Consider the following 27608-nt stretch of genomic DNA (forward strand, 5'->3'; position numbering starts at 1 on the left):
TAAAACTGTTTCTACAGTTTTTGTAGACTAAGTGGCCAAGCCATCAGAAAGTCTAAAACAGCAGATGGAAAGTTGGATTTTGCTTGGGTCATCGCTGTATACATCTTAGAGACACTGTATCTGTAAGCAGGAATGATTCTAGATTTTGACTTTCGAGGGGGCTCAGCTGTATAACTGAACTGTATAATAAATTTTTATATATACTAGATGATCGTAAGACAAACAACAATATTAAAAAAAATCTATTTTCTGATACATTGTGCAAGTTCAACTATTTGGTTAGTCAGAAAAGCACAGATTATTGGTAACAGTTTAAGATTAGTTAACTCAATTAAACTCCAATAGCAATATGAATATTCCATTCCAGACAAAAGGAATATCAAACACGTTATCTGTTAAAGAATAAGTAAATGGAAGTGAACTGTAAGAACTAACATCAGCTGTTACTAAAACTCATTTAGGCCATTTTTACACTGACCATGTTATATTTTCCATTCTAGTATTCACACAGTAACTAAAAGAAATAGACATTCTATTTAAATATAAGCGGTAATTATAGAAAATGGACGTGGAAAATGTCCAGTTAAAAAAAAGTATGAATTAAAATTGGAATACTGTGCCATCATACATTTCAAGAAAATGCGTTATGCAAAAATGTGCTCCAGATATAAAAAACAACATTAGGTCTGTCTCAACAAGTACAACTTCAATTGTGATCTGTCTAGTGCTGCAACGATTAATCGATTAACTCGAGTATTCGATTAGAAAAAAAGATTCGAATTGAATTTTGCTGCTTCGAGTATTCGTTTAATTAAAGTGGCGTTGTAATGGTTTATTTTGAAAGTGCTTGCATTTAGTTTTATTGATTTGGGTGGATACACTGCCTTCTAGTCTGCCTCATTTCACATGGCTGAATCCAGGTGCTCCCTGTGAAGACCAACATAAGCTACGTTTTTGTTTGAGCTAATGTTTTTTTTTTTAATGCATTTGTAATTTAGTTTATAGGTATATTTAGCCTATTTTTGTGGGAATATGTGTCCGAACCATTTGTTAAGATCATTGTTAAAAAGTTAGCATTTTATAGCATTTGAACTAGCAGACTTTTGCTATCTAAGTTAGCCAATTGTTCTTTTGTTGTATATAGAGCCTCCTTTATTTATTTCTTATACTGTTTGAGGCTCAGCTCAGCTAATTTAATTTTTCATGTTCCTTATCCGATTACTCGATTATTCGAACTAATGGTTCATCGATTAATCGACTACTAAAATAATCGATAGTTGCAGCCCTAGATCTGTCCATGTCCAGTGGGACAGATAATTGTTGTTGTTGAAAGATGGAACAAATGGCAAATACAATAAATGTGTTGTAAAACAGATGCCTATTTTTATTATTATCATAATTTGTATACTTCCCGCTTTCTGTCTCTCTAACTCTCTTTGTGTTGTCAGCTTCACAATACAAAGTATCGTAATAACTACACAAAGAAACAAAGACATTGTTATCTTGCAATAATCAACTGAACAATTTCATTTCTTAAACTCACCACATACACATACCGTTGGCCCTCACTGACGCTGAAATGAGGAAAAATATTACCTCTACTTAAACAGTGTTAGATAAAGTCAATCATCAATCCCAATTTAAGGTGCAAGCCACGTATGCATGTTGTTTACGTTTATAAAACTGCAGAAACCACCTACTTTTTACTATCTTCTAGGGTAGTTAATGATCAACCTGAGTGAAACCAAGTAGTAGACCATGAGCAAACATCCACTGAGCGCAATCAGCCATGAGACTCAGGGCAAACATTGTCACACCGGTACTACAATCTGCATTTGAACTGAAAACTGACGTGAAAGCATGTAGCAAACCAAGGCCGTTATCATAAATGATGACGACGTAGAATGGATGACACAAACTTACTCACTTTGCATTGTAAAATAAGGAGCTGGCCACTGAGTCACATACAACAAGCGAAACATTTTTGGTTCTTATTGTGGAGCAAATTTCACTCAATTGCTGTGACTTTATCTACTAAACAGAATAAAACAAGTCCTGAAATATTTCATTAAAGCTGGATGGATTAAGATCCTGACCCCCATTCCATTGCTTTAAAAGAACTCTGGGTCAATTAAGGTCATATGTAATTTCTATTCATCGGTGCAACATTATGCAACAGTGACCGCCAAGCTCTTACCCACTCCTCCACATCTCTGCCCTCTGATGCCTTCCCGCCAACCAGAGGCTGATCCCAGAAGATGTTGGGTTTGCCGTAACGCCAGATCTTGCCTCTTGTTTTGTGTGCGTAGAAAGCAGCGACAGCTAAGGCGATGACAATCAGGAATCCACACACCATGGCGACTCCCTATAAAACCAGGGACATGGGAGTCAAAGATAAGATATACCACAAAGACAGTTTGTCCTGGTATAAGGTCACGAAAACATGCAAAATATCACTTATTACGTCACAACAAACAGTTGATAAAATTGTCACAAACAGAAAATTGAGCAGTCTATTTTTCAACCTGAAAATGGAAACAAAAAAACCCCACAAACCTCTTGAGGGTCCACAAAACAGTAATGGTAAAGGTACTGGTTGTAAATGGGAAAGCCTCCAACCCCTCCCATCTGGGAATAGCCTGTCTGATAGAGGCTCTGGCACATCATGAGCATGGGGTTGTACATGACATTGGACGTTCCCTGGGCCATTGGATTTACTCCCACTACATATACAATATTTATGATGCCCTGCAACATACAAAGTTGAACGTTACTGGATGTGGATTGAGCTCAAATAACAACACCTCACAGAGCTTTCAATTGTTTTTTTGACATTTGTTTCATTTGATAATATGCTGTACATACAATAAAATGAAACAACAAAATATTAATTAAAACAACAACAAAGCTAGGACAGGACAATGATTTTAGTTAAAATAATAGAAATAGTAAAAATCTTCAATCAAAAAAAAAAAACACAAAAAACAAAAAGCAGCATACAACACTTGTTTGAACAAGGTCATGTCATCTTTTTTTTTTTTTCAAGTTATGTAAAGGTGTTTTTCATATGGTGGTGTTGTAGAACCAAACTTGTCATAATATGAAATTTAAAGAGAAACAGCATATCACTAAATACACCTGGTAAAGAAGAAACGTTGCTTGTGTCATGAGATGGATGTGTTGAGAAAATTTGCCCCCGTTGAGCCTCTGTTATCAAAATTGTTCAATGAGTTTGAGAAGACGTGCCGATAACCAGTTTCAAGGTATATACGTATAAAAACGTCATGGTTTTAAAACAGCCAAAATTTTCCGTCATACTGTCCCTACGCTTGCAGCTGCATGGCTCAACCCTCCACCACTGGCTGTTGCTCAGTGTCAGTGAGTAAGCTGTGCTACATGATGGCTGGAGGAGGTGATACTCCTGAACTTTTCCGCCATCGAAGAAAAAGAAATCGCTGGTATGGGAATACTTCGGCTACTGGAGAGTTACGGACGGCCAGGTTTAGAGGAGGAGGGCCAACTGATATGTAAAACATGTTTGCGGAGGGTTGCTGCTGAGGAGGCATTACCTTCAACATGATTTCGCATTTATACAAAATTAAAGGTTAGTAAATATCTATCTAACAACTATCATAAACACTCTAGCGTGTTAAGTGTGACTAGCGGTGGTAAAACGTGTGTTTTTTCTCTTTGGCAACTGTTTCTGTTGAGAAGAGAGTGTGTGTATAACGTAAACATGATACGAGTCATACACATGTGCTTTTTATGAAAAAATTTTCAATAATTTTTGTTCTGATGATGATGATGTAAAGCTGTGGCTGTGGGTTTACACCAGTGCTTCTCAATTATTTTCTGTTACGCCCCCCAAGGAAGACCTAAATGTTTCGCGCCCCCCCAAACTCTACCGCCACTGTAAATAGTATCATTTGTCTATAATATTACTATTATAAGTACGCCTCTGCCTCACATTGTCATTTTTTTCTATTACAGAAAATAACAGAGATCAACTTATAAAGTATAACTTTATCAACATTGTTTTTGTTTGTAACAGAAAAGACTTAACGCACATCAATTTGCCTGAATTAAAAAAAAAAAAAAGTCACATCCAAACTGTAAAAATATTCAAGGTACATTTTTAACATTCGATACTGAAAAATAAAATAAGTAAATAATAACAAATTCAAATTGATTAGAAACATTAACTCATGAGGACAATATGGCAAAAAATTTGACCGAAAAAACAAAACCGAATAGAAGGGAAAAAGAGTGTCTTTGGACAAAAAGACAGTTTTTATTTTCGCTGCTCGCCGCTCACAGTATCACCTCCAGTTTGCAATAGTGTGGGGTTATTTTCCACTGAGCATGCTAACAGTGCTCACTGGTTTACTTATATAACACTGACAAAGCGGGACGATTATTGGCAATATTCGGCTCGTTTTCGCTGAAAAACAACCAAGCGGCTTATCAATGAGATTGGGGTCTAATGTCTTTAAGTGGCGTCTTAATTGATTTGGCTTCCGGCTGTCCGCTATAATCATTTTCAGACACAGTAAACAGTGGTCTTTCCTCACCTACCACTGTATTAAATGTCAAAGGCAAACGGCCCGTAAAAAGCGCATTCTCGGCGGCCGAGGGAGAACCGTGGGTGACGGCGGTCGTCGTGACGATCCCAAGCCGAAAATGGCATGTCTCGGGCGGACACGTGAGAACCGGAGAAGACAGTGGGTCGCTGCGTGAGTCCGGCCGGAAAACAGCTTTCGAAAACGGCGCAAAGCTCTTCATATCTCTCGTCTGTGTGCTTTTGCTTACTTCAAAAATACTGCGCGCACTTTAAAAATGAGAGCGCTACTGCCACCCACTGAGTGGATGCGGAAGTACACTTCATTCTAGTATGGCAAAAAAAGAAGAAAAAAAAAGCATGTTCCCCGAGGTTACATGCGCCACCCCTGGCATCGCTCTGCGCCCCCCTGGGGGGGCGCGCCCCACTATTTGAGAAGTACTGGTTTACACTCACCTAAAGGACTGCATTTATTTTTATTTCATTTAGAATATATCTTTTTAACTTAACATTATATCATGTTCCAATGTGTTAATATGTTTTGAAAAATAAAAAACATATTCAATGGAAAAACTTTTTTTTTTTTTAACCAAGATACAGTGTATCACAAAAGTGAGTACACCCCTTGCATTTCTGCAGATCTTTAAAGTGCCTGTGACACGAAAAAGCATGTTTATTTCATAATACACGCGGTATTTTATGCCCCTGAATGATATGGACCGCTTGGATGTGTGTGGAAGCGATCGCTATATTTATTTAGTTTTTTGAATCCCGCGCCATTAAAATGAGTGACTTCCGGCTTCGGTCTTGCATTGAGGAGGAGGGCGCTGTGACATGTACGGTAGAAGACGTTCTCTTCACTATACAGTTTACTGTTGTGTATGAAGACGAAGGATTCAGCTGATTTTGCGGATTAATACTTTTATTTTTTGCATCACGCCAGCCAAACGGCTGCAGAAAAATCATTCTGTGTGCGGGAGAGGCGTATGCGCCTTTTTGGAGTTTCAAAAGGTTCCCATTCACCATGGATATTTACTGTGGGACCATTGGACTTACAAGGAAGTGAGTAAACATCTTGTTTTGTATTATGTCAAATACGAATACAGTGATTACAAAGTAAACACTATAAAATTCATTTAAATAAAGGACTACTTACGTTTGATCATTGATAGGCATGTAAAAAGCTATCCTCATGGTCATTAGCAGTTAGCTGTTAGCACGTTAGCTGCACAACAACTCCAGCCACCCTCCTCCAGGGAACGAACTGTAAATTGCTTTCCGCCGGGCGGTTTGCCGATCCGCAAAGAAACTCGACAACCGGGTGGTCATGTCAAATAATCCAGGCTAGTTATGTGTGATTTTCCACTTCGAAGACTTTGAAACATCCCTCGGTTCGGGTTAGCATGTCGGCTAGCTGTCACTCCTGGTCTGTTTACATTCTCCGAAGCCGGGGAAGGGAAATTACATATGTCCGATTTAGGTGTCATAAAATATCGTTTGGGAGGTGTGACAGTAAAGGTGAAGTCGACTGTTTTGACCATTATGGAGTAATTTTGCCATGTCGTCTTGAGTAAATGGATTTTTATTATTTTATATTCCATTTAGCACAAGATTGTTATTTGTCATGACCATGCCATTTATTTAGCAATTGGGGAAAGTACTTGGGTAAAAAGAATATCCTGTAAAAATATTGAAGAGACAGAAACAATGACATTTTGCCGCTCTCTTCGTCGCGTTTTCCTCATTGTGAATAGTTCCCCCTCAACGGGCTGACTGGTCCTTCTCAAGCCATTTATATAGCTATTGGGGAAAAATACTTGAATAAAAAGAATATCCTGTAAAAATATTGGGAGTAGAGAGACTGAAACAATGACATTTTGCGGCTCTCTTCGTCTCGTTTTCCTCGTTCTGAACAATTCCCCCTCAATGGGCTGAATAGTAAAACCGATGAGCCCAGTCTACCGCTGACGTCATCCACCTGTTGGGGACGCTAAAGCCCTATAATGGTAGGCGTGGCTAACCGGCAGATTAAAAGACTAATTTCTCGTCATCTGCGCTTTGCTAAATTGTTGTATATAGTCGAATCGTCTCAAATATGATTCTAATTCACATAATAATGCCATTTAAGACTTTTTTTCTGGTGTCATATTATCTTTAAGTATATCTTTTCATGGGACAACACTGACAAAAAAATGACACTTTGACACAATGAAAAGTAGTCTGTGTGCAGCTTATATAATAGAGTAAATTTGTTTTCCCCTCAAAATAACTCAAAATATAGCCATTAATATCTAAACCCCTGGCAACAAAAGTGAGTCCACCCCTTAGAAACTATGTACATCCCTAAATGTCCAAATTGAGTACTGGTTGTCATTTTCCCTCCAAATGTGATGTGAACTATGATGTGATGTGAATAGAACTAGATGCGAAATGACAGAGTCGGCGGCGATAGAACATATAAAGAGAACTAGATGCAAAATGACGGACTCGCTGGCGTTAGTAAACAGCCACCATCTTAAAGCAGTGGACGCCTCCATTAAAATCAACAGTATTAAAAGGATTTTTGTTTTGGAATCTGTTGTGTTGATTATTTAGAAAGCAGCCATATGAAGCATTCGATTACTTTTTTAATGAACTCGTAGCAGTGAAAACATAGCATCACATCACAAAGCATCCTGGTCAGACGCTCTCATCTCTTCTTCTCCGCATTATACGTACACACTCCTACAGCGCCACTCACTGGCCTAACTGGTATCGTCACAACATAAACATCGCATGTGTCTGTCAACACAACAGAACTGGTTTTACAAATAAGGAAACCTTATTATTTTGCCTCATCTACATCAAACTCTAATCAATAGAAGAATTTATACTAATACTTCGTTGTAGCTTCCAGCTAAGGTACATGTATGGCAAAAGAATATAAGAATATTTCCTCCGTGAGCTTTTAAAAAATAAACATCTTTGTGAAAGTGCACTCCTGTGGAAAGAAACTTCATCACATTCGAGTTCAAAGACTGATATTTATATACAAGTTAAAAATAACCCAGTGAGAAGTTCATATAATTCATACATTTCATACTAATTGTTTTAATAATAAAAAAAATTATAATAAATTTTAAATTCATCATATAAATAATAATAATAATAAATTTTAAATTCATATAATTTAAAAAAAAAAATTGAGAAGTTAAGACTTTAATATAAACTAATACATTTTTAAACTATAGATTTTTTTACCCTGCCTTTTTAATTTTTTTTTTTGGGCCCTGCTTTTTAAAAGAATCGGAATCGAGAATCGTTCGGAACCGGAATCGAAACCTGGAACCGGAATCGTTCAATTTCAAATGATACCCAACCCTAACTGTGATACCGTGAAATTTTTGCTTAAGGTTATCATACCGTCAGAATCTCATACCGGCACATGCTATATGTTAATCACATGCCTAAGTATGAGCTATATGTTAATCATTACAATACCAATGCATCACCTTTCACTCCAGCCAATGTAGGTTCCTTTGTAGTTAGCCCTCAAAGTTTTACCTTAAAATACACAAGTGACAAACTCAAGGCACGGGGGTCAAATCGGCCCGCGACATGATTTTGTGTAGCCCGCAAAAGCAAACAATGTGCATCAACCTCATGTTTCTTGCTAAAATACCAGAACTACAGATTATTACAACTAAAAAGTTTATGGATGTGTCTTTGACTCTCACCTGTAGGACAGCCATGATGATACTGGCAATCAGGACGATCAGAAAGTACTTCCTGCTGCGTATGGCGGGGGTCTTTGAGAAACTGGCGATGAAGAAAGCCAGTGCAGCAATGAAGTTAATAGCGACCATGGCAATCATGGTTGTTTTGGCCGAGTAGGGAGATACGTAGGAGCCCTGGTAGTTTCCGTAACCGCCATAGCCGCCGTATCCTGAGCCATAGCTGCCTACGCCATACCCGCCACTGTAGCCAGATCCATAACCATAGCCCAATCCATTCGCATACTGCAAGTCCCACATGAGAGTGGAGGCCACGCAGGCAAATATGGCCACACACAGAATGATGACAGTGGCCATCATGGCCTTGACGATCCCCGGAGGCGACAACCATTTGTGGAAGTGCTGTGGTTTTTCCTCAATGTAGTAAGATCCTGGGGGAGGTGGGTAAGCGTTGTAATCACTGAGTGGAGCATTGAAGCTACCTGGTGCTCCGTAGCCATTGTTGGATGGTGGGGTGTACACGGGCGGACTATCATAAGGCTGTTTTTCAAACATCTCTAAAAAATGACAAGAAATAGACAAAAAAAAAAGATGAAACACAAGCACTGGTATAAGTTTCAAAGAGCAAAGCACTGATATGAGTAAGATACTACAGTTGAGGGTTGATATGGGAAAGAAGGGCGTGACTGTCCTTCGTTGTGAGGCTTGGTGACACAACTGCGTAAATAATTGACCCTTTGCGAGGACTCTGATTACTTGTTGGAATTTTGCTCAGCATACCCAGAAAAATAATGGAGGAATAAATGATGGAAAAGAAATCTTAAACTTACTTAGAGCTGAAACGAATACTCGAGCAACTCGAGTAACTTGAGTTTAAAAAGTGATCCGAGTAATTTTATTCACCTCGAGGAATCGTTTAATTTTGCCAGCTCTAAGCATCACGTTTTGCCCGGACTACTTTTAATGCGGGACAACGCGCTGACGTCACATGCGTAGAGGAAGAAGCAATAAAAAAGCCGACAGCCGCTACAAACTACGCCGACGTTGCTAAAAAACTAAGCCCGCATGATGCTAGTTTGGTAGCAGGTAGTGTCCGATGCGTCTCATAGATATCGCATGCATTTAGGACTAGATGCGAAATGACACTCGGCTGCGTCTGGGCAGCGTTAGTAAAAAGCCGCCATCTTTATGCAGTAGACTTCTCATCGCTAATAAATATAACGTTACTGTCACTCGCTCATGTAACGTTAGCCCTTCGGAGGGCTAGGTTTCTATTGATTATGACCACTGTCGACGCGTGGCTCACGGGTCTTACATACAGGCTTTATTTAATCTGTAAAAACATAGCGCTGTAGAGTGATGAGGGTGTAAAATTAAAACATAATAAAGCTAACTGTCAGTTTTAGCTCAGTAGTCATTGCTGAATAAATGTGCTCCAATACAGCTGGTATCATACATTTATTTTGAACACTGCAAAAACTCAAAATCCCACCAGTACTTACAGTTTAGACTAACTTAAAATTTAACTAAACTTAAAAATAGCTTGATACAAATGGAAATTCAATTGAAACACGTGGGAAAAACACATAGCTTTCAAGTGATGTGTGTTATCAAGCGATGTGTGTTATCAAGCGTATTTACATTTTTAGGTAAGAAATATGTTGTTGTTTTTTATAAGCTCTAGAAGTTTTTGGAGTGAAAGCAGTGAATTATTCTTTTTATTCTAGTCATATCTTAGATGCAATTGTTGGCTGTTTTCAACAATGTACATCGAAAATAAAGACATTGATTGACTGAAAATGGTTCAATTTTGGATTAAATGTCTTTTTTTTCTCATGTGTATTTATAATCGCTCTTTACCTAAAAAAAATAAAATAAATGTTTTATCCGATTACTCGAGTAATCGATAGAATTTTCAGTCGATTACTCGATTACTAAAATATTCGATAGCTGCAGCCCTAAACTTACTAGTCACCTTCAGTAAAATTGAAGACATGACAGTGGGTTTATGTCAACAGAAACTCAGCATTGACACATCATGCATCTGTAATTTACAGCACATTCTAAAGTTTACTTCTCGTCCGAATACTATTGTGAATACTGTTAAAATTTTCAACTTGATGGATACTCGAAAAAAAAAAAAAAAAAAACTACCATTTTTGACAAAAGATAAATGAAAAAAAAAAATCACAGCTCACTATGCAAAAATATCCTCCATTACCATTTGTGTCAAAAGTATCTTAAACGGATCCACAGATAGAAAAAATGTTATTATGAGTTAAAATAATTTGATATTGAAACCCCTCGTTTGTTTGTTGTTGTTTTAGTTTTTATACAATTTGTAAAATAAGTTTAACTAGTCGGTCGCCATTGTTGTTGATGTCACTGGGCGGTGATGTCCGGGCTTCCAGAATATGACTCTAGAGACATAAACATGTCATCTGTTCAACCCTTTCAATTTGAATGTGAAAGGAACATTAATGAGCATGACAGCACTGTTGATATTTCACAAAATGAGCCGCAAAAGCAAAATTAAAAGGAAAGACTGGATGAGACGAGACGAGAGTAGGGAAAAAAACCAAAAAAAAAACCTGCTAAAATATGCTTCACCGGGGAAACGTGCTACAAAAGGCAAATTTGACACCCTAAGTACCACTGTGCACTTTCAGCTTGTTTTGTTTAGATGTATACAGACAGAACATACCAAAGATGCCCTACGAAAATACTCACTTAGTAATATAAAATAAGGGTGGTTTAAATATGCTATGTGACTAATGTGGTCAACAGATCAAAATCTGCTTTAAAGCTACCACAACAAAACACGATGCTTATAAGTATGAGAGGGAAACACATGCAAAAAGTATTTTGAGGCAATGAAAAGGCAGTAAAAGACTCAAAAACACAAATAGTAAGTACTCGCCGCTTTTAACCGATGAGAGCATGTGTTGGACGATTCGCTGCGTACAAGTAATTGGAGAAACCCGGTAGTATTCGTCGAGTGACAGTGACAATCTACGTCATCACCCCAAGCGTCCATTGTGCGCTTAAAACATGGTGCCCTCCGTAGGTCAAAACATGCACTAAATTTATAGATTTTTAAATCAAATCAATCAATTTTATGTGTTTCTAATAACATATTTTAGTAAAAGAGAACAATTGTGACTTCTTAGAGCCTACAAGTCTTAAGGTTCCCTTTAAGATAAATTTTCCTTCATGACAAAAAAATTCTAATGACCCATGGTATTGCAAAAACAAATAAATTAATATAACAGTATTAGGGGAGGGGGCAGGCGCAGCCGCAACCAGAGATAGTCTGAGTATTGATACTTTCGCAATCAAATATCATATCTGGATGCAACATTTCAGTATCAATATTAGGAGTGTGACAAAATATCGAAATGGTGATATATCGTGATACTTTGTATCCCAAAAAGTTATCGATATGCTCCTGCCAAGAAATGAGATATCGTTTAAAAAAGGTGTCAATGTTAAAAAAAATAAAAGGAGCCAACAAGTTGCTACCAAAATCTTCCACCATAGTAGTGTCTCAGTTAACTATATGGCTTCCTTTGACTGCGTTGGATGCCCAGTCCGATAAGACTGGGAAGGGGGAATGAACGGTCATTCATTCGAAATCATTCTTTCCTATTTTCGGGGCATTTAGAGGTCACTTTCAGTTCATTTGAGGGCATTTACAGGTCATTTCCTGTTGAGTTTGAGTCACTGCCTATTCATTCCCGGGTCACTTACTGTTCTGTAACCCAAACTCAACAGAAAGTGACCTATAAAATGACCCAAAATCAACCGGAAGTGACTGAAAATAACAAGTGAAATGGCCCAAAATTACCTAGTTGCCTGGCATTGGCTGTCACTGATGACTATAGAATTGGGAGTGGCTACCATTGACGGTGCTCGACGCCCAATCCATTTAGACTGGGAACGTTCGTTCATTCGGGACCAGAGTATTCACAATCATTCGTTCCGATTTCCAGGGCATTTACAGGTTACTTTGTGTTCATTTTAGTGCATTTACAGGTCATTTTCTGTTGCGTTTGAGTCACTGCCAAATCATTTGGGACATTCGCGGGCCACTTCCTGTTCGTTAACTCAAAAAGAGGAAGGGACCCATGAAATACCCCCAAATAAACAGAAAGTAACTGAAAATTAACAGGTAATGACCTGAAATGGCCCAAAATTCCCTCAATGCCTGGCATTGCTTGCCACTGACGGCCATAGACGTTCAATCCGTTTGAAGTGGGAGGGATGGCAGTGAATGGACGTCTACTAGTGATAAACTCATTCCAATTCACTTGATTTCGTTTTCTGTTTATTAGTTTGTAGAATATCCTAGAATGATTTCCTGAATGTATCGATGATCGTTGTATCGACATATCGTCAGATCATCTTTATCGTGAGCTTTGTATCGCAAATCGTATCGTGAGGTACCAAGAGGTTCCCACCCCTAATCAATATGTTTCAATACTTTTGACAACCCTAAATGTTAAATAACTTCATTAACTTTAAATAACTTTCCAAAACAAATGCATTTAAACGAGAGCAGAGAGACATTTCTATATATCTTGTATCTATGTATCTTAACACTATCTTAGGTTATAGCAGCTGTAAATTATGTTTTATTGGGGGCAGAATGTGCTTTTATGATCTTGTCATGAACTAGTTCACATCTGCTTTTTGTCATTATCAGAAAAAAATGAACTATGAGTGGAATGACCTCAGCTTTGGAGGCCATTCAATGAGCAAAATCCGAACCAGCGTGGTGATGTCTGTACCAGGGCAGACAGGGAGTTAAGCCAAACAATACTTTCATTTTTTGAGTCTTCCCAGGCAGTTGGAGTCTTTCTGCTGCCCACGCAATGTCCGGGCCTTGAAGCGTTCAAATGTTTCGCCCTCACAACATTTTGTTTTTCTTCTGTTAAAAATTTTTACAAAGGGGCAAGGCCACAACTCAACAATAACAATTATTTTACAGCAAGACCTTGGTTTATGTATGTCAGTGCTTTTGCCAAACATAATCTCAGCCAAACTAGACTTTCGTCTTACAAGGGAAACACTTGCAGTTTTGGAGTTGAAAATATAAAGTAACAAGCTCTTGTCCGCCACTGTAAACTCAACCCCATTCAGTGGCAGAGTCTATACCTCCATAACTCTTCACTCTCTATGGGACAGAGGAGGTCTTGCCTCAGAGCCTCTATCCCAGACACCCTCCTATCATTCCTTCTGTCATTCCTCTACGTCCTTACAACCTCCAGCATTCCCCCTTGTCCTTAATGCCTGCCTTTGTTTAAGGAGCAGGAGGGGGAAAAGTCACGGCTTCTCCTCACAGGAACAGTGTTGTCATGGAGTCTGGGTTTAAAAAAGAAGAAAAGAAAATTGAGGCACTGTCCTGGGAGTATGGAACAACAGTACCTCTGTGTGTCTCTATGAAAGAGACAATAAGAAGCCAGTGCAGGTGAGGTAACCTGTGGTATGGTGTACTTTAGTTTTTAGTTAAGTGATTTTTCTTTTTTTTTTTTTGCTTGTCAGCGGACAAAAAAATTGCATTTTGTAGCATAGAGATCCAATCCATTTGAACTAAAGAATGATGCATCTTCAAAATTCTCTCTCCAAATTCCTCAGCTTCTGCTAGAGGACGTGGTGATTTACGTTTTACCTAAAGATGTCTACGAGCCGTTCAGACAATTGGAAATTGGGCACGATCACGATCAAGTTTTAAAGATGTATTTACTTTTGTTTTTTTGCACAATGTAAAATTGATTAATTGATATTTTAAAGCTATTTTCTTTTAACTAAAATTACTTGTTTTTTAAAAATCTGTTTTAATATAAAAAAAACATTTCAAATGTAATTTATTGGCTTTGTTATAGTTTTGTGCTGCACGACTGAGGTGCAAAAATCTGCTGCCTCAAAATTTTAGTTTTACCACATTTTTGAGCTGTACTTGAAAGCGAACACAGAATTGTGAGAGGGTAAGCGCACAGCACTGATTGGATGTTACTTCATGGGGAATACACGCTTCAGTTGTTCAGTCTGTTTGGGCTAGACATGTTCCGATTACCGGTTTCAAGGTATACAGTGGAGGTTTCAAACCCGCAAAATTTTTCAGTCATTCCGTCTCTAAGGTATTAGCTATTTTTTTATGTCCCAAAAATTCATGGAGATATCCCTCATTTGCAGCTGTAAGGCTCAACCCTCCCCCACCGGCTGTTGCTCAGTGTCAGTGAGTCAGCTGTGCTACACCAAGGCTAGAGGAGGTGAAACTCCTGAACTTTTTCCCCCATCCGAGAAAACAAAATCGCTGGTATGGGAATACTGTACGTCGGCAACAGATAAGTTACAGACAGCCGCGGCTTAGAGGAGGGCCAACCGACATGTAAAACATGGGGTGGCTGCCGAGGTCGCAATACCTCCTATGTGATTTCGCATTCATACAAAATTAAAGGATAGTAAACACTGTCCCATCAGCTACGAGAGTTAAGTCCAGTGTGTTTAGTGTGTCTAGCGGTTGTAAAGTGTGGTGTGTTTTTTTCTCTAGCAACTGTCTGTGTTGAGAAAGAGTGTCTGTATAATATAAACATGATACGAGTCATACACACGTTCTTTTTATGGAAAATTATTCAAATTTTTTTTCTGATGGTAATAATGTTGAGCTGTGGCTGTGGGTTTAGGCCAGAGGTTGCGCTAGACTTTTTCGTTGTCTGTAATTTTGACTGACAGGGTCATAAAAATCCGGTCATAATCTATTTTTACCCGTCACTTAAATTTTTAAAATGATGATAATGACATCGCGGTGACCCTTTGTTTGGCATAATTCACCTTCCGTACTTGTGTGTCCATTTGGCCGAGCGCATTAGCGGCTACGACACAGTCACGTGATAGAGACACTTAGAGCCGCGCGCGTTCCGACTTGAATAGAGAGTTCACAGAGAGCAGCAGAGCTACAACGGCTGGACACAGCAATTCGAGCTAACAAGACTCTTAACATTGCATACCGCTTCAACATATTCAATAGTATTTAGTTTTCATTCATTTTAAATTAATATTCTGTCCGAACAAGCTTAACAGAGAATCCACACCGTGCCATCACACATCAAGCAGATGAATATGTAACTTTTTCTCCGCAGTGACAAAAACAGCTGACTGTGGCCCCAGTAGGTAGGCTACATTATGGAACAATGAAATTAACAGTTCACCTGCTGTGGCCTGAACGGAGTCTTACACCTTCCTCCTGGTGCGCATGGACTTGAATTGCGTGCCCGCTTGTGCAGTCCCTGTTTTTTCACCTCTTTTATCAACACCATCGTCGTTTTGGGGCTTTTTGAAGAAACTTCGGACACTCAGTTGCCTTGACATTTTTCAGAGTAAGGCCAACGACGTCATGCATCAAGAGAGACAATAGCGAATTAATATGTTCACTCGCCACCCTGTGGTCTGGGGTGTGAATTGCAACCTGTCAAAATGACAGGTGGACTTCAGTTTTTTCCGTCACCGTTTTAAAAAATCGGTCAACGACGGAAAATATTCGGTTAACGCGACCCCTGGTTTAGGCTCACCTAAAGGACTGTATTTATTTTAATTTTATTTAGAATATTATTTTTTATTTATTTATTTATTTCTAATTTATTTTAACATTATTCTTATGTTCCAATATTCTAATATGTTTTGAAAAATTAAAATCCTCTTCAATGTAATTTTTATTTCTTTTTCATTTTTAACCCATATATCTGAAAGTAACACATTTTAAGCTGCAATTGCAATACCGTGATACCATGACACTGTGATTTTGGCTTAAGGTTATACCGAATTTCCCGAATATAATGCGCATTTTTTCCCCAAAATCAACTTGTAAGATCGTGCGCATTATAAACGGGTACATGGATGGAGACAGAAATATATATGTATATATATGTTACATATATATATATAAACCGATTTTCTTTTATTGACACGGCCACGTTGTGTTGGAACAAACGTTGGCGGCGACCCGTTGCCGACCATTACGGTACGTGACGTCACCATTTTGTTTCGGAAATACAACACTCTAATCGGCCGAATGATTTCGTCTGTGTTAAATTCTGCTTTTTTCACTCCTCATAAAGCACAGAATTTAGTTTCTTGAACTCATTTGAAAATCGCAAATCGGACCATTACAAACGTAAGCACACAGACTTCATGTGTCCGTCAACTATATCTGTCCCTCGGGAAACTCAAACCCAAATAACAATAGTTCCTATTGTTACTGTCATGTTGACAGCGATGAGCTCTCACGGATTTCCGACTTATGTTCTCACTTTCATTTTACTGTATCAATCCATGGAAGAAACATTTATTCATCATGATGAAACGAGCAAGTTATACAGCAGCCTTTAAAAGAAAAGTCACATCTGTTTTGTTTTCTCCTAGATTCTGGTAAGTTGGAGAAGTTGTCAAATCATATTATTACCGTAAATATTGTCAGTTTATGGTAATGTTTTGAACTACCAATGTGCTATGCTTGTGCTGTGTTTCACCAGTCAGTAAAATGACATTTCTGTATCTGTACATGAGCTCTGTTTTCTTGTATTCTTCTATTTATTGGGGCTAAAATTAGGGTGCGCGTTATAAACGGGTACAATAATTTTCCCTAGATTTTACAAGTAAATTTGGGGTGCACATTATACACGGGAGCGCCTTATATTCAGGAAATTACGGTAATACCATAAGAATTTAATACGGCACATACCTAGTTTGGGCAGACAGATGCATGCAATAACCCAACACATACAGTGACAAAACCAAATACCTGCATTCCATAAACATGCATTCTCCAGCATTTGTTTGCAATGTGAATCATCACAACAAAAACATCGGCCCGAGCGGTACTTGAGTGGCATTTGTGTCACATGGTTGGGTCTACACAGGGTTTAGCCTGAGTGACACTACATCAGAGACACAATCATTTGCCGCCACTAATGGAATTTCACTCATATGGTCACATGTCCCCGGTATGTCCAAAAAAGTCAGGCCCCTGCCTCTTGTGGGCTGGGAAACACTGGCTTAACCACAGGACTCACCCAAGACATCCAACTGAAACACGTAACAATCAAAACCCACCAGGTGCCACATTTTTTGAATGCCTAATATGTACACATATAAATACTTACTTTGAGGGTAGTTACTATAAACATCCAAATCAGGGGTTTTGGAATTACAGCTTCACAGTGCAAACGGCCAAAAACCAAATTGCTTTAATGTTTTTAAAGGCAAAGAATTGGAATGTTATGTAATGGCCAAGTCAAGCACCTGAGCTTATCCCGGAAAATAATGTATCTTCAGCGCTGACCCAATGGGTGGCTGAATTTTTTTTTTCAAACCTGTCCTGTTCAGCTGCTTGACACGAAAAACGGAAATCTGAGTGTCTTATTCGTCTGAACAGTTTTGATGTATCACCTGGGAGTATGATATACTCTCATTGTAATAATTCAACATGCCTCGTTTATTAGTAGAAAAGTAGTGGGCGGGCATATTTTTTTCCGGCCTGAGGGAGCTCGGTGGGGTCCAAGTGCATCATTCTCTGTCGCCCTGTAAAACTGCACTGCCCCCTAGGGCCTGGCATGAATACTACATCGTTTTCATGCGGAATTGCGACATTGTTCAAATGGAGACGCAAATGCAAATGCAAATTTGAAATTTTTCGTATTCTCGTAGAGGCATCATGTAAACGGCCCCTGAGTATGCTGGTATCCTACTCATGCTATCTGAGAACTCATCCTGAGTTTTACTACTTGAGTGTGTCTAACTACACCTCGTCATGCGTGAATCCCATCAAACATGTGATAGTCCTGCAGACGCGACCCTTCCCCAGCCAATCGGGGCCGTCGTCATCTCCCTGGGATCCAGGGTGGTCTCCCAGGCCATCCGCTCCCCCATCAACCGGCCTTCAGGGATGGAACGAGGGGACGCGCCACCACCCCCCGCCCACCCGGCCCACCGAGGCAGCCCCCCAGCCAGCGACTCGCGCCGGAGTGCAGGGAGGACACCCAGGCCTAATTTTGTTGAAACATGACCAGTTATTTCAGAACAACAGTAGCAAGAAAATAACTTCTTGCAAAGGAGCTTGCACAAGTGATTCACCAACTCTGGATGGATACCTAGGGTACAAGGACAACAATACAACAATACCAGCGTGTGTGGCTAAAAAGTAACAATATAATGCAGAAAAACAATGGTATTGCAAAAAAAAAAAAAAAAAAAGGGACAAAAATCTATACGTTTTATACCCCGCAGCGCTCCCGGAAAAAGCGACAAAGGAAGTCCCAATAGGAGAACGTTCTGGAAGCCAACGCAAGAACGCAAGAACAACGCTGCTAGAATGGTAATGTCTGCTGTGTGGAAATATTTACCATCCAACATTGAGATGCAACAGCGATTTACAATGTTTGCAAAGTGGACATTCACGTGGTGGAAAGGATAGAAACTTGTTTAGGGCAATGTATATGTTATATACTGTATAGTGCAATAGGTGAAAAAAAAGACTTTCCGTATTGGCAGATTGTTAAAATCAGGTGACTCGGACTAGGGTGCAATAATATGCGATCCTGACATCACTAATCTGTAAAACTGGTAATCCATTTCATATTATCAATTATTTTTAACAGGTAAAAAACAAAATCAATAACTAGTGTTGTTCCGATCATGTTTTTTTGCTCCCGATCCGATCCTGATCGTTTTAGTTTGAGTATCTGCCGATCCAATATTTCCCGATCCGATTCCTTTTTTTTTTTTTGCCCCCGATTCAGTTCCAATCATTCCCGATAATTTTTCCCGATCATATACATTTTGGCAATGCATTAAGAAAAAAATGAATAAAACTCGGACGAATATAAACATTCAACATACAGTACATAAGTACTGTATTTGTTTGTTATGGCAATAAATCCTCAAGATGGCACTTACATTATTAACATTCTTTCTGTGAGAGGGATCCACGGATAGAAAGACTTGTAATTCTTAAAGGATATATGTGACTTTGTATATTGTGACTAAATATTGCCATCTAGTGTATTTGTTGAGCTTTCAGTAAATGATACTGCAGCCATTTAACTTCTGCCCAAATGCATGATGGGAAGTGCAACCATGACTGTGCGTAGGGGCACCAATTAATATATCTTCTCTGCGTTGGGACAGAACATATGGTGTAAAGAAAATGATCAACTACTACCTTTTTCCCCCACATTGCCTCCACACGTTATTTTTAATTGCTGAGAGAGGTATTGCAAGGCTTTAGCCACATAAAAAATGGCTCCAAAGGCTGCAGGCATGAAAATGGGTCAGGGGTTAAAAAGGTGAGAAAGGTGTGGAGGAAATATGTTCCGGCGTTCTGCCAAAATGTCTGCCGTCGGCAAAACGTCCTACATGTGGCGAATTTGACCATTTTAATTTTTCACATAAGGCTTAATATTCGAGTTAACGGGGGTTTAATTAGTTGAAGGAGTTGATTTCAACCACCATTGACTCACGCTAGCTTAACCACTCCGGAGCCCTGAAACTAACAAATAACTGTCAAACTGCACAGAATTTGTTCAAATCATTTTCAACGACTAATTAAACCCCGGCTAACTCAAAGATTAAGCCTAATGTAAAAAATTCTGAACTTCCCCTTTAAAATAAAGACCATTGAATATGGCCCTTAAAATGTTGTCTATAAAAGTTTTAGAGCAATAAAACAAACAACACAAATGAATAAAATGAACAGGAATCCTTCAAAGTATTTCATAATGGGTCCAAATTATTTTTCGAACAGATCATGTGACTATAGAACCTTAGAGACAGCCGTTTGCATTGCTTAGCCAAAACTACAGCTGAGGAGGCAAGATGGATATTTAGAATTTCTTTAAACCTAAGCTTTCAAAACCCTCAACAACAACTGAGCTTGAACCGAGGATTGAGCACGAGCAGTATCAAAAAGTCCTGGCTGTCGTGTTACCTGTTGTGCTGTAATTCCAAGTGGTGCTTGAATTGGATGCTTATAGCGGTGGACAGTCTTTTTGAGCCAGCGCAAAGTTTGCAGCGCACGGGGATATTTTTGTTATCTTTACTGGACAAAAATGTGAAGTAATGGCTGTGTTTCCAGTGTGCAAATGCAGCCGTTTGTAGTATATCTCCTGCCTATTTCATTGCATCCTGGCGAGGTAGCAAGGCTATGTTGTTTTGGCCGCAAACTCCCAGCGCTCACGCATCATGGTAATACACGAGACCCTTTTTGTTCCATCCCCGATTAAAAAATGTGACATGTGATGTCACTCCCACGACTACAGTATTCTTCATTCTACACACATTATGGGGCAATAACAAAATAGTAACGCACAGGCATCAAGGAAAGTAATTTCACTCAGATTACTGATTTAGAAAAATGAACGCGTTAGATTGTTCTTTACTGAAAGAAAGTAATCAGATTAGTTACGCATTACGATACCGCGTTATTGACAACACTGCCTTTTATATTACCGTTAAATACACAAGCTTGACGCTACCTTAACGGGAGCTATTTTTTCACCGGACGCTCCGGCAGTGTTCAACGCAAGCTGCAACGAACGGCAGTAACTTTGTCATACCACAAAATATGAAAACGAAAACCATTACTCACTAAATTCAATATGCTGGCAAATGCATTCATCTAAAAACAATTGGGAGTGATACTTTACCTCCTCCAGCGAATGTGAATTTGTGCTTAGTACAAGATCATCTGTCGCAATTAGCGATCTTTGACGCTCTTTTTTTTTTTTTTTTTTTTCCCTCCCCGCATACAAACTTGTTTCTCTCTCAGCGGCTGTGATTAACCTCAATGAAGTTGCTGTCCTAGCTAAGCCTTGCCTATCATTCGTCTTTGTAAGTTTTTAGTAACTTTGTGTATTGAATTTGAAAGGAAAATGTGTGTTTTGTTTTTGACGAACTTTTTCATGAAGCTAAACTGTTGAAGCTACTCACATGTGGAAAAATACAAGTGTACAACGTTTTAAATGTATTCATTTGGTATATTTCAGTTACCACGATTTGAGAGTTCAATAAATTGAAGAATTTACGCCTTGCGTTTGGAGTGCTTGTTTTTGGGTTTGCTGGAATAGCGTCACTGACACACGCAGCATCAAACAGGGGAAGGAGTAAGCGCTGCCGCGCCAAGCTAATTCTGGCTGCATTTTCGACACATGAAAAATAACGAATACGTACTACTGTATGACGGAAAATTTTAGTGGTTTTGTAACCGCGACGTTTTCATAGCATGGTAATCCGTGAAGGTAACTGGCACATGCCTACAAACGACCCCCCCCCCCCACCCCTTAAAAATTTTTTCTCCTCGGATCTACACGATTCACGTAGGTCATCCTTTTTGACTTCAAAACGGCGAATTTCGCCGAAAGGTGAGAGATTTTCATGCCTGAAAGGCTGTCAAAATTCTCTCTACTAATTATGTGCTGCCTTTAATCGCTATCAATAGGTAAAATGGCGTCTTTATAGATTGAACGTGACAATGCGTGAGTGGGTTGTGCAGCGCATCCGTTAATTACTTAACGTGATTAATTTTAAAAAATTAATTACTACCGTTAAGGCAATAAATTTGATAGCCCTACTTTAAGCCAAAACTACTCTGGATGAGTGTAAGACATTTTGTCTGTAACGTTAAATACAATTAGAAAACAATTTAAATAAAATATATATATATATTAAAAAAAGGCATGTCCGATATTTTTTTGCTGATTCCGATACTTTGAAAATGACGTGATCGGACCCGATCGATCGGCATCCCTCATTTGACTAATGAACTAAAATACCTATTGCTGTAGTTTTCAGCCATATCGCTCTGTACTGATTGGGAGTGGGAACCTCTTGTTACCTCACAATACGATACGATTTGCGGTACAAAGCTCACGATAACGATGATCTGACAATATGGCGATACAACGATTATCGATACATTGGTCAGGAAATTATTCTATGACATTCTACAAACAACTAATAAACAGAAAAACAAGCTTCTGCTGTGAATTGGAATGAGTTTATCCCTAGTAGACGTCCAATCCATTTGAACTGGGAGGGTGGCAGCGAATGAACATTCGTTCTTCCGCTGCCATCCCTCCCACTTCAAACGGCTTGGACGTCTATGGCCGTCAGTGACAGCCAATGCTAGGCAATGAGGTAATTTGGGCCATTTAAGGTCATTTCCCTGTTGATTTTCAGTTACTTCCTGTTGATTTTGGGGTATTTCGTGGTTTCATGGAGTTACAGAACAGGAAGTGACCTGGGAATCACCCAAATGAATAAGCAGTGACTCAAACTCAACAGGAAATGACCTGTAAATGCCCTAAAAGGAACAGCAAGTGAGATGTAAATGCCCTGAAAATCGGACAGAATGACTGTGAATGCTCTGGTTTCGAATGAACAAACATTCCCAGTCTAAATCGATTGGGCATCGAGCACCGTCAATGCAGCCGTAGAGTTAATTGAGACACTATTATCGCTTTCTTGCCAAATGTATCACATTTGATACAGTTAGAATTTCATGATTTTGAGACTAATTGAGAATTTTGAAATATCTTTCCTAAAAAAAAAAATGGATGCAAGTCAACTCATGCATCTGCAGGCTCCATGAGAGAAGAAAACAGGATTTAGCAAGGGTTATAGATATTAGAGCGCTTATTACACATATATTTTTCTTCTTTTTTACAAATTTGAAAAAAAGGTTTCATTAAGACCTTGTTTTTCAAATTTTGTGATTCTCTGACAATTGCTTCATATTGCAGGCATTAAAGGGTTAAGATGGAAGATTTTGGTAGCTGCTTTTTTTTTTTTTTTTAAACATTGACACCTTTTCAAAATGATATCTTGATTCTTGGCAGGAGCATATCGATAACCTTTAGGGATACAAAGTATCTCGATATATCACCATTTCGATATTTTGTCAAACCCCTAGTAATGTTAGTCTTTAAAAACCTGATCTTTTTCACCCAATCCGATCCTCTGAAATATGGTGCAATCAGCCTGATTTCCGAACATGTGATATGATCAGGACATCTCTAATAAATACAATGTGGTCATAGTGAGTGTCCAAAGTCTAAAGTGAAACCAAAGTCTTCCTAAACAGAGCCATAGACTTCATAATGTATTGACGGCTCAGATCAGTCATGCACTGCGCCTCGCATTCAAGTAGGGGGCCGCCCACATCAAGAGGTGCTAGTCACAAACACACGCACGCAGCGATCTAACGCTGGATTTCTGTTGAGAAACTACAAAAGCTGTACCGCATACAAACAGGAAAGATTGTCTCAGGAGTGATTTGTTCAAGGATTCAAGGTAATTATTATATTTTTCGTAAAATGCATGCATTTCGAAACGTGAAAAAAAAATCAATGGGAAAAATTAGCCGCTACTGCATTGGCATCATAGTTCGCAATATTTACGTAAAATAAATGCTAACTACACGGTTTTTTTTTTTTGTTTTTTTTTGCTTTTAACCAAAAAACGAGACCATCTTATGTCCGTACAGTTTCTATGAAGAATTCGGGGATTTAAGCATTTATTCACAAGAATTTTCACCGGAAAAAGCTCTGATTACATCAGGCTACATTCATTACCAGACTAGCATTGTACTTAAACATATTTACTAAGGCTGCAACAATACCCGGTTTTATATTGAACCATTCAATACGCCCTCTTCAATTCAAAACGCAAAAACATTTGATCCAAATGAAAAACTCCCAAAATGTATTTTCCTAATTTATTTTTGTCGTCTCTCTCGCTAAAATGTCCCGCGCAGCTTTGCCTTGAACAAACAAACTCTGCCGCTAGCTGCCCCCCCTCCTCCACTCCTCCCCCTAATTGCATGAAAGGTGGGAGCTGTGACGCATGAGGATCATTAGTCGTAAAGAAAGACAGGAACTTAAGGAGGTGATTTGCCGGCTACAATATCATACAGATCCGTTGTTTAGCAGCATTTTGAGTGAGCTGATATGCTATCCCCACTCGAACATATTAGACAAAGACTGCCTTTATGGATATGTACAACCAAGTCCGCCAATGTATTGTTGCTGACTTGGCTACTACGAATGACCTCGCTTTGACAACAGACAGGTTAAAACCGTGGGTCACAGAGAGCTAACTTACGGTTACATGATGAACAATGAGTGGCAAATGAAGAGCGCTGTACTTCAAACTCGTCCTGTTTATGAAAGTCGATTGTCAAATGCTGGTGTTGTGCAGTAATGAGCAGACGTGACTTCTGTGGCATTTGTTAACTTTTTTTAATGCCCAAAGACACTCGCGCGCACACGCTAAATATCATCAAATAGCAACCTAGATGTTCTACGTTAGATCCCATGCCATTGGCTGCGTGAGCCCAGAGTGATCATGGGACGCGTAGTCCATATACTACATCGATGAATTAAAAACCGCCATGACTGAATGGAAGTTAAGCAGGCCAAATCAATCCATACCAGTGACGATAGATAATGCTGCAAATATTGTTAATTCAGTACGTAACACAGATGGACTCGGACCACAAATAGGATGTTTTTCTTATGTGGTAAACATACCTGCTACGAGAGTAATAGCAATCAACAGTGTGCCCCGCCTCACTTTACCAACAGTAAAGATTGTAAAGCACTTTTATACAATATCTCTTCAGATCAGTAAGAAGTAAGCACATATTATATATATTATATTATGCACTATAATACATGTTTATATGATGGCATTGATATTTTTGCTTGTTAGCAAAATAAAAAAATCATACCGAACCGTGACTTTTTTTCATCCCTAATATTTACATAAAATAAAAGTAACTGCACGATTTTTTTTTTTTTTTGCTTTTACCCAAGAATCGAGACTGTTTTACGTCCATATCTATAAAGAATTCGGGGATTTAAGCATTAATTCACAAGAATTTTCAACGAACAAAGCTCTTTGTCTGTGATTCCACCTGGTCAGCTTTGACGGCCTCATCAACAATGCAGCCCCCCTGTTTATCGACCCGGCGCCCCGTGTCCTGTCAATAAATTATGAAGTCTATGACACAACACAGAGTACTAACCACTATACAATCACGGCTATGAACTCTATGACAGAGCTATTCAATTCCGGTGAAAATTCTTCTAGTTTTAATATCGCAATATATCGCAACCCCCCCCCCCCCCCAAAAAAAAAACGCAATGTCAGTTTTTTCCATTGTCTTTCAGACCTAGTGTAAACCAGTTTAGTTTGAACAACCCTACGTACTACATGGGAGCTTGTCATCCATTCTATGAACGGCGACAGAAGTAACTGAACAAAAAATAAACAATGGGAAAAGACATCAAACCCCTTTAAACCTTAAGTGTTTAATGCATATCTACTGTACCAACAGCAATACGCCCAAACATTTCATTTCTTACTTTTAACTGTACTGTTGTTAATAATTGTTAAGGTTGGAAAAATTACAGTCACTTCCTGTTTATCAATGAAGGAAGCATCAGTACATTTCTTTTATCAGGGTTAAACTGCATCTGGGAAATAGATTTAGGTCAAGTGTACCTTGGGCGTGAGTACTCACACTACAATATTGTTATCCTCATAAACATTTAAAAAAAAACAAAAAAAAAACATGAATGAAACATCATTATGACTCAAATCATTGAAAAAAAAAAAATTACGTGGGTCAGTATTTTTTCTTTAGCGCAAACAATGGGTCATTCCAAATGTTTTTATGAGATATCAAAGGCAAAGTAAATACTGTTGAAAGTTATATTAGCAAGATCGATCCTTATCTGGGACTACTGCGATGAATTGCCAGCGTTATGGTTCAGCAGGTCACTTTTTGAGTGAATGATAAACTTGGTCACGAATGGAAAGAAGAACATTGACGTTATAACGCTTTAATCGATTGGAATTAGGAACATTGCAAAGAAGTGGTGGCAGATTTACAATCTTCACAATTTGATGGTGCGCTTAGTGGCTGAAGAAAGCGACTTTTAAGTTTTCACAAGTTGCGTGAGTTAGTAAACGGGATCATGATAGCCCCGTTGGGCACCTTATTAAGTCGACTTACCTGAGCACCGCTGGGAGGCAAACACAAGTCCTAGTAGTCGTCCCTTGTTTCCACTCAACTCTTCAAACTTAAAAGTAGTAAAACTATTCACTCATGTCAAAATATTGTAGCGAGCTCTCTTGAATTTAAAGTCGTTTAGAAATAAATAATAAACAACTTAGAAAGACTGTATTTCTCTACTTGGGATTTGATAGTGCGTCTCGCTCAGCTCCCTGCTTCCAAATGCCACTTGATGGTCCAGCAAGTCCGCGGTGATGAGGTCGGGACCGCACAACATCCGCAACAAGGCATGTGTTCTAGCGCCAGAGGTCAGCCTTGGTACAACGGTTTATTGGAGTCACTCATTAGCTCAAAATAGAAGTTATTCTTGTATGGTACGGGTATAAGATTGGGTGGTTAATAAAAATATAATGATGTATATAATAAAGAAAATACTGTTATCCCCATTCTTCGTTTAGAAATATGATTTTCTCATATACTAGTATCTACACTCAACAGACAAAATATTACACTTGCACAATCAAGTTATATCTATGTACATCAGGGTTGTCCAAACTTTTTGCAAAGGGGGCCAGATTTGGTGTGGTAAAAATGTGGGGGGCTGACCTTGGCTGACGTCCTTTACGTAAAACAATATACAGTTGTGGTCAAAAGTTTACATACACTTGTGAAGAACATAATGTCATGGCTCTCTTGAGTTTCCAGTTATTTCTACAACTCTGATTTTTCTCTGGTAGAGTGATTGGAACAGATACTTCTTTGTCACAAAAAACATCCATGAAGTTTGGTTCTTTAATGACTTTATTATGGGTGAACAGAAAAAAGTGATCAAATCTGCTGGGTCAAAAATATACATACAGCAGCGCTAATATTTGGTAACATGTCCCTTGGCCATTTTCACTTCAATTAGGCGCTTTTGGTAGCCATCCACAAGCTTCTGGCAAGCTTCCGGTTGAATCTTTGACCACTCCTCCAGACAGAATTGGTGCAGTTCAGTTAAATTTGATGGCTTTCTGACATGGACTTGTTTCTTCAGCATTGTCCACAAGTTCTCAATGGGGTTTAAGTCAGGACTTTGGGAAGGCCATTCGAAAACCTTAATTCTAGCCTGATTTAGCCATTCCATTACCACTTTTGATGTGTGTTTGGGGTCATTGTCCTGTTGGAACACCCAACTGCGCCCAGGACCCAATCTTCGGGCTGATGACGTTAGGTTATCTTGAAGAATTTGAAGGTAATCCTCCTTCTTCATTATCCCATTTAC

General features: G+C 38.8%; 1 protein-coding gene across 1 annotated transcript in view; it reads right to left on the bottom strand.

Moving 5' to 3' along the window:
• Positions 1-26588, bottom strand: part of si:ch73-61d6.3 (occludin) — a 43775-nt gene extending 17187 nt beyond the window's left edge. Inside the window, exons 1-4 of the mRNA XM_057841001.1 lie at positions 26345-26588; positions 8275-8828; positions 2557-2748; positions 2198-2365 (exon numbers count right to left, since the gene is read on the bottom strand). Of these exons, the coding sequence (XP_057696984.1) occupies positions 2198-2365; positions 2557-2748; positions 8275-8826 (912 nt within the window). The 5' untranslated portion in view covers positions 8827-8828; positions 26345-26588. The remainder of the gene's footprint in view (positions 1-2197; positions 2366-2556; positions 2749-8274; positions 8829-26344) is intronic.
• Between the last annotated feature and the right edge of the window lie 1020 nt (positions 26589-27608).

This window comes from Corythoichthys intestinalis, chromosome 7 (assembly GCF_030265065.1).
Source record: "Corythoichthys intestinalis isolate RoL2023-P3 chromosome 7, ASM3026506v1, whole genome shotgun sequence".
NCBI classification, from domain to species: Eukaryota; Metazoa; Chordata; class Actinopteri; order Syngnathiformes; family Syngnathidae; genus Corythoichthys; species Corythoichthys intestinalis.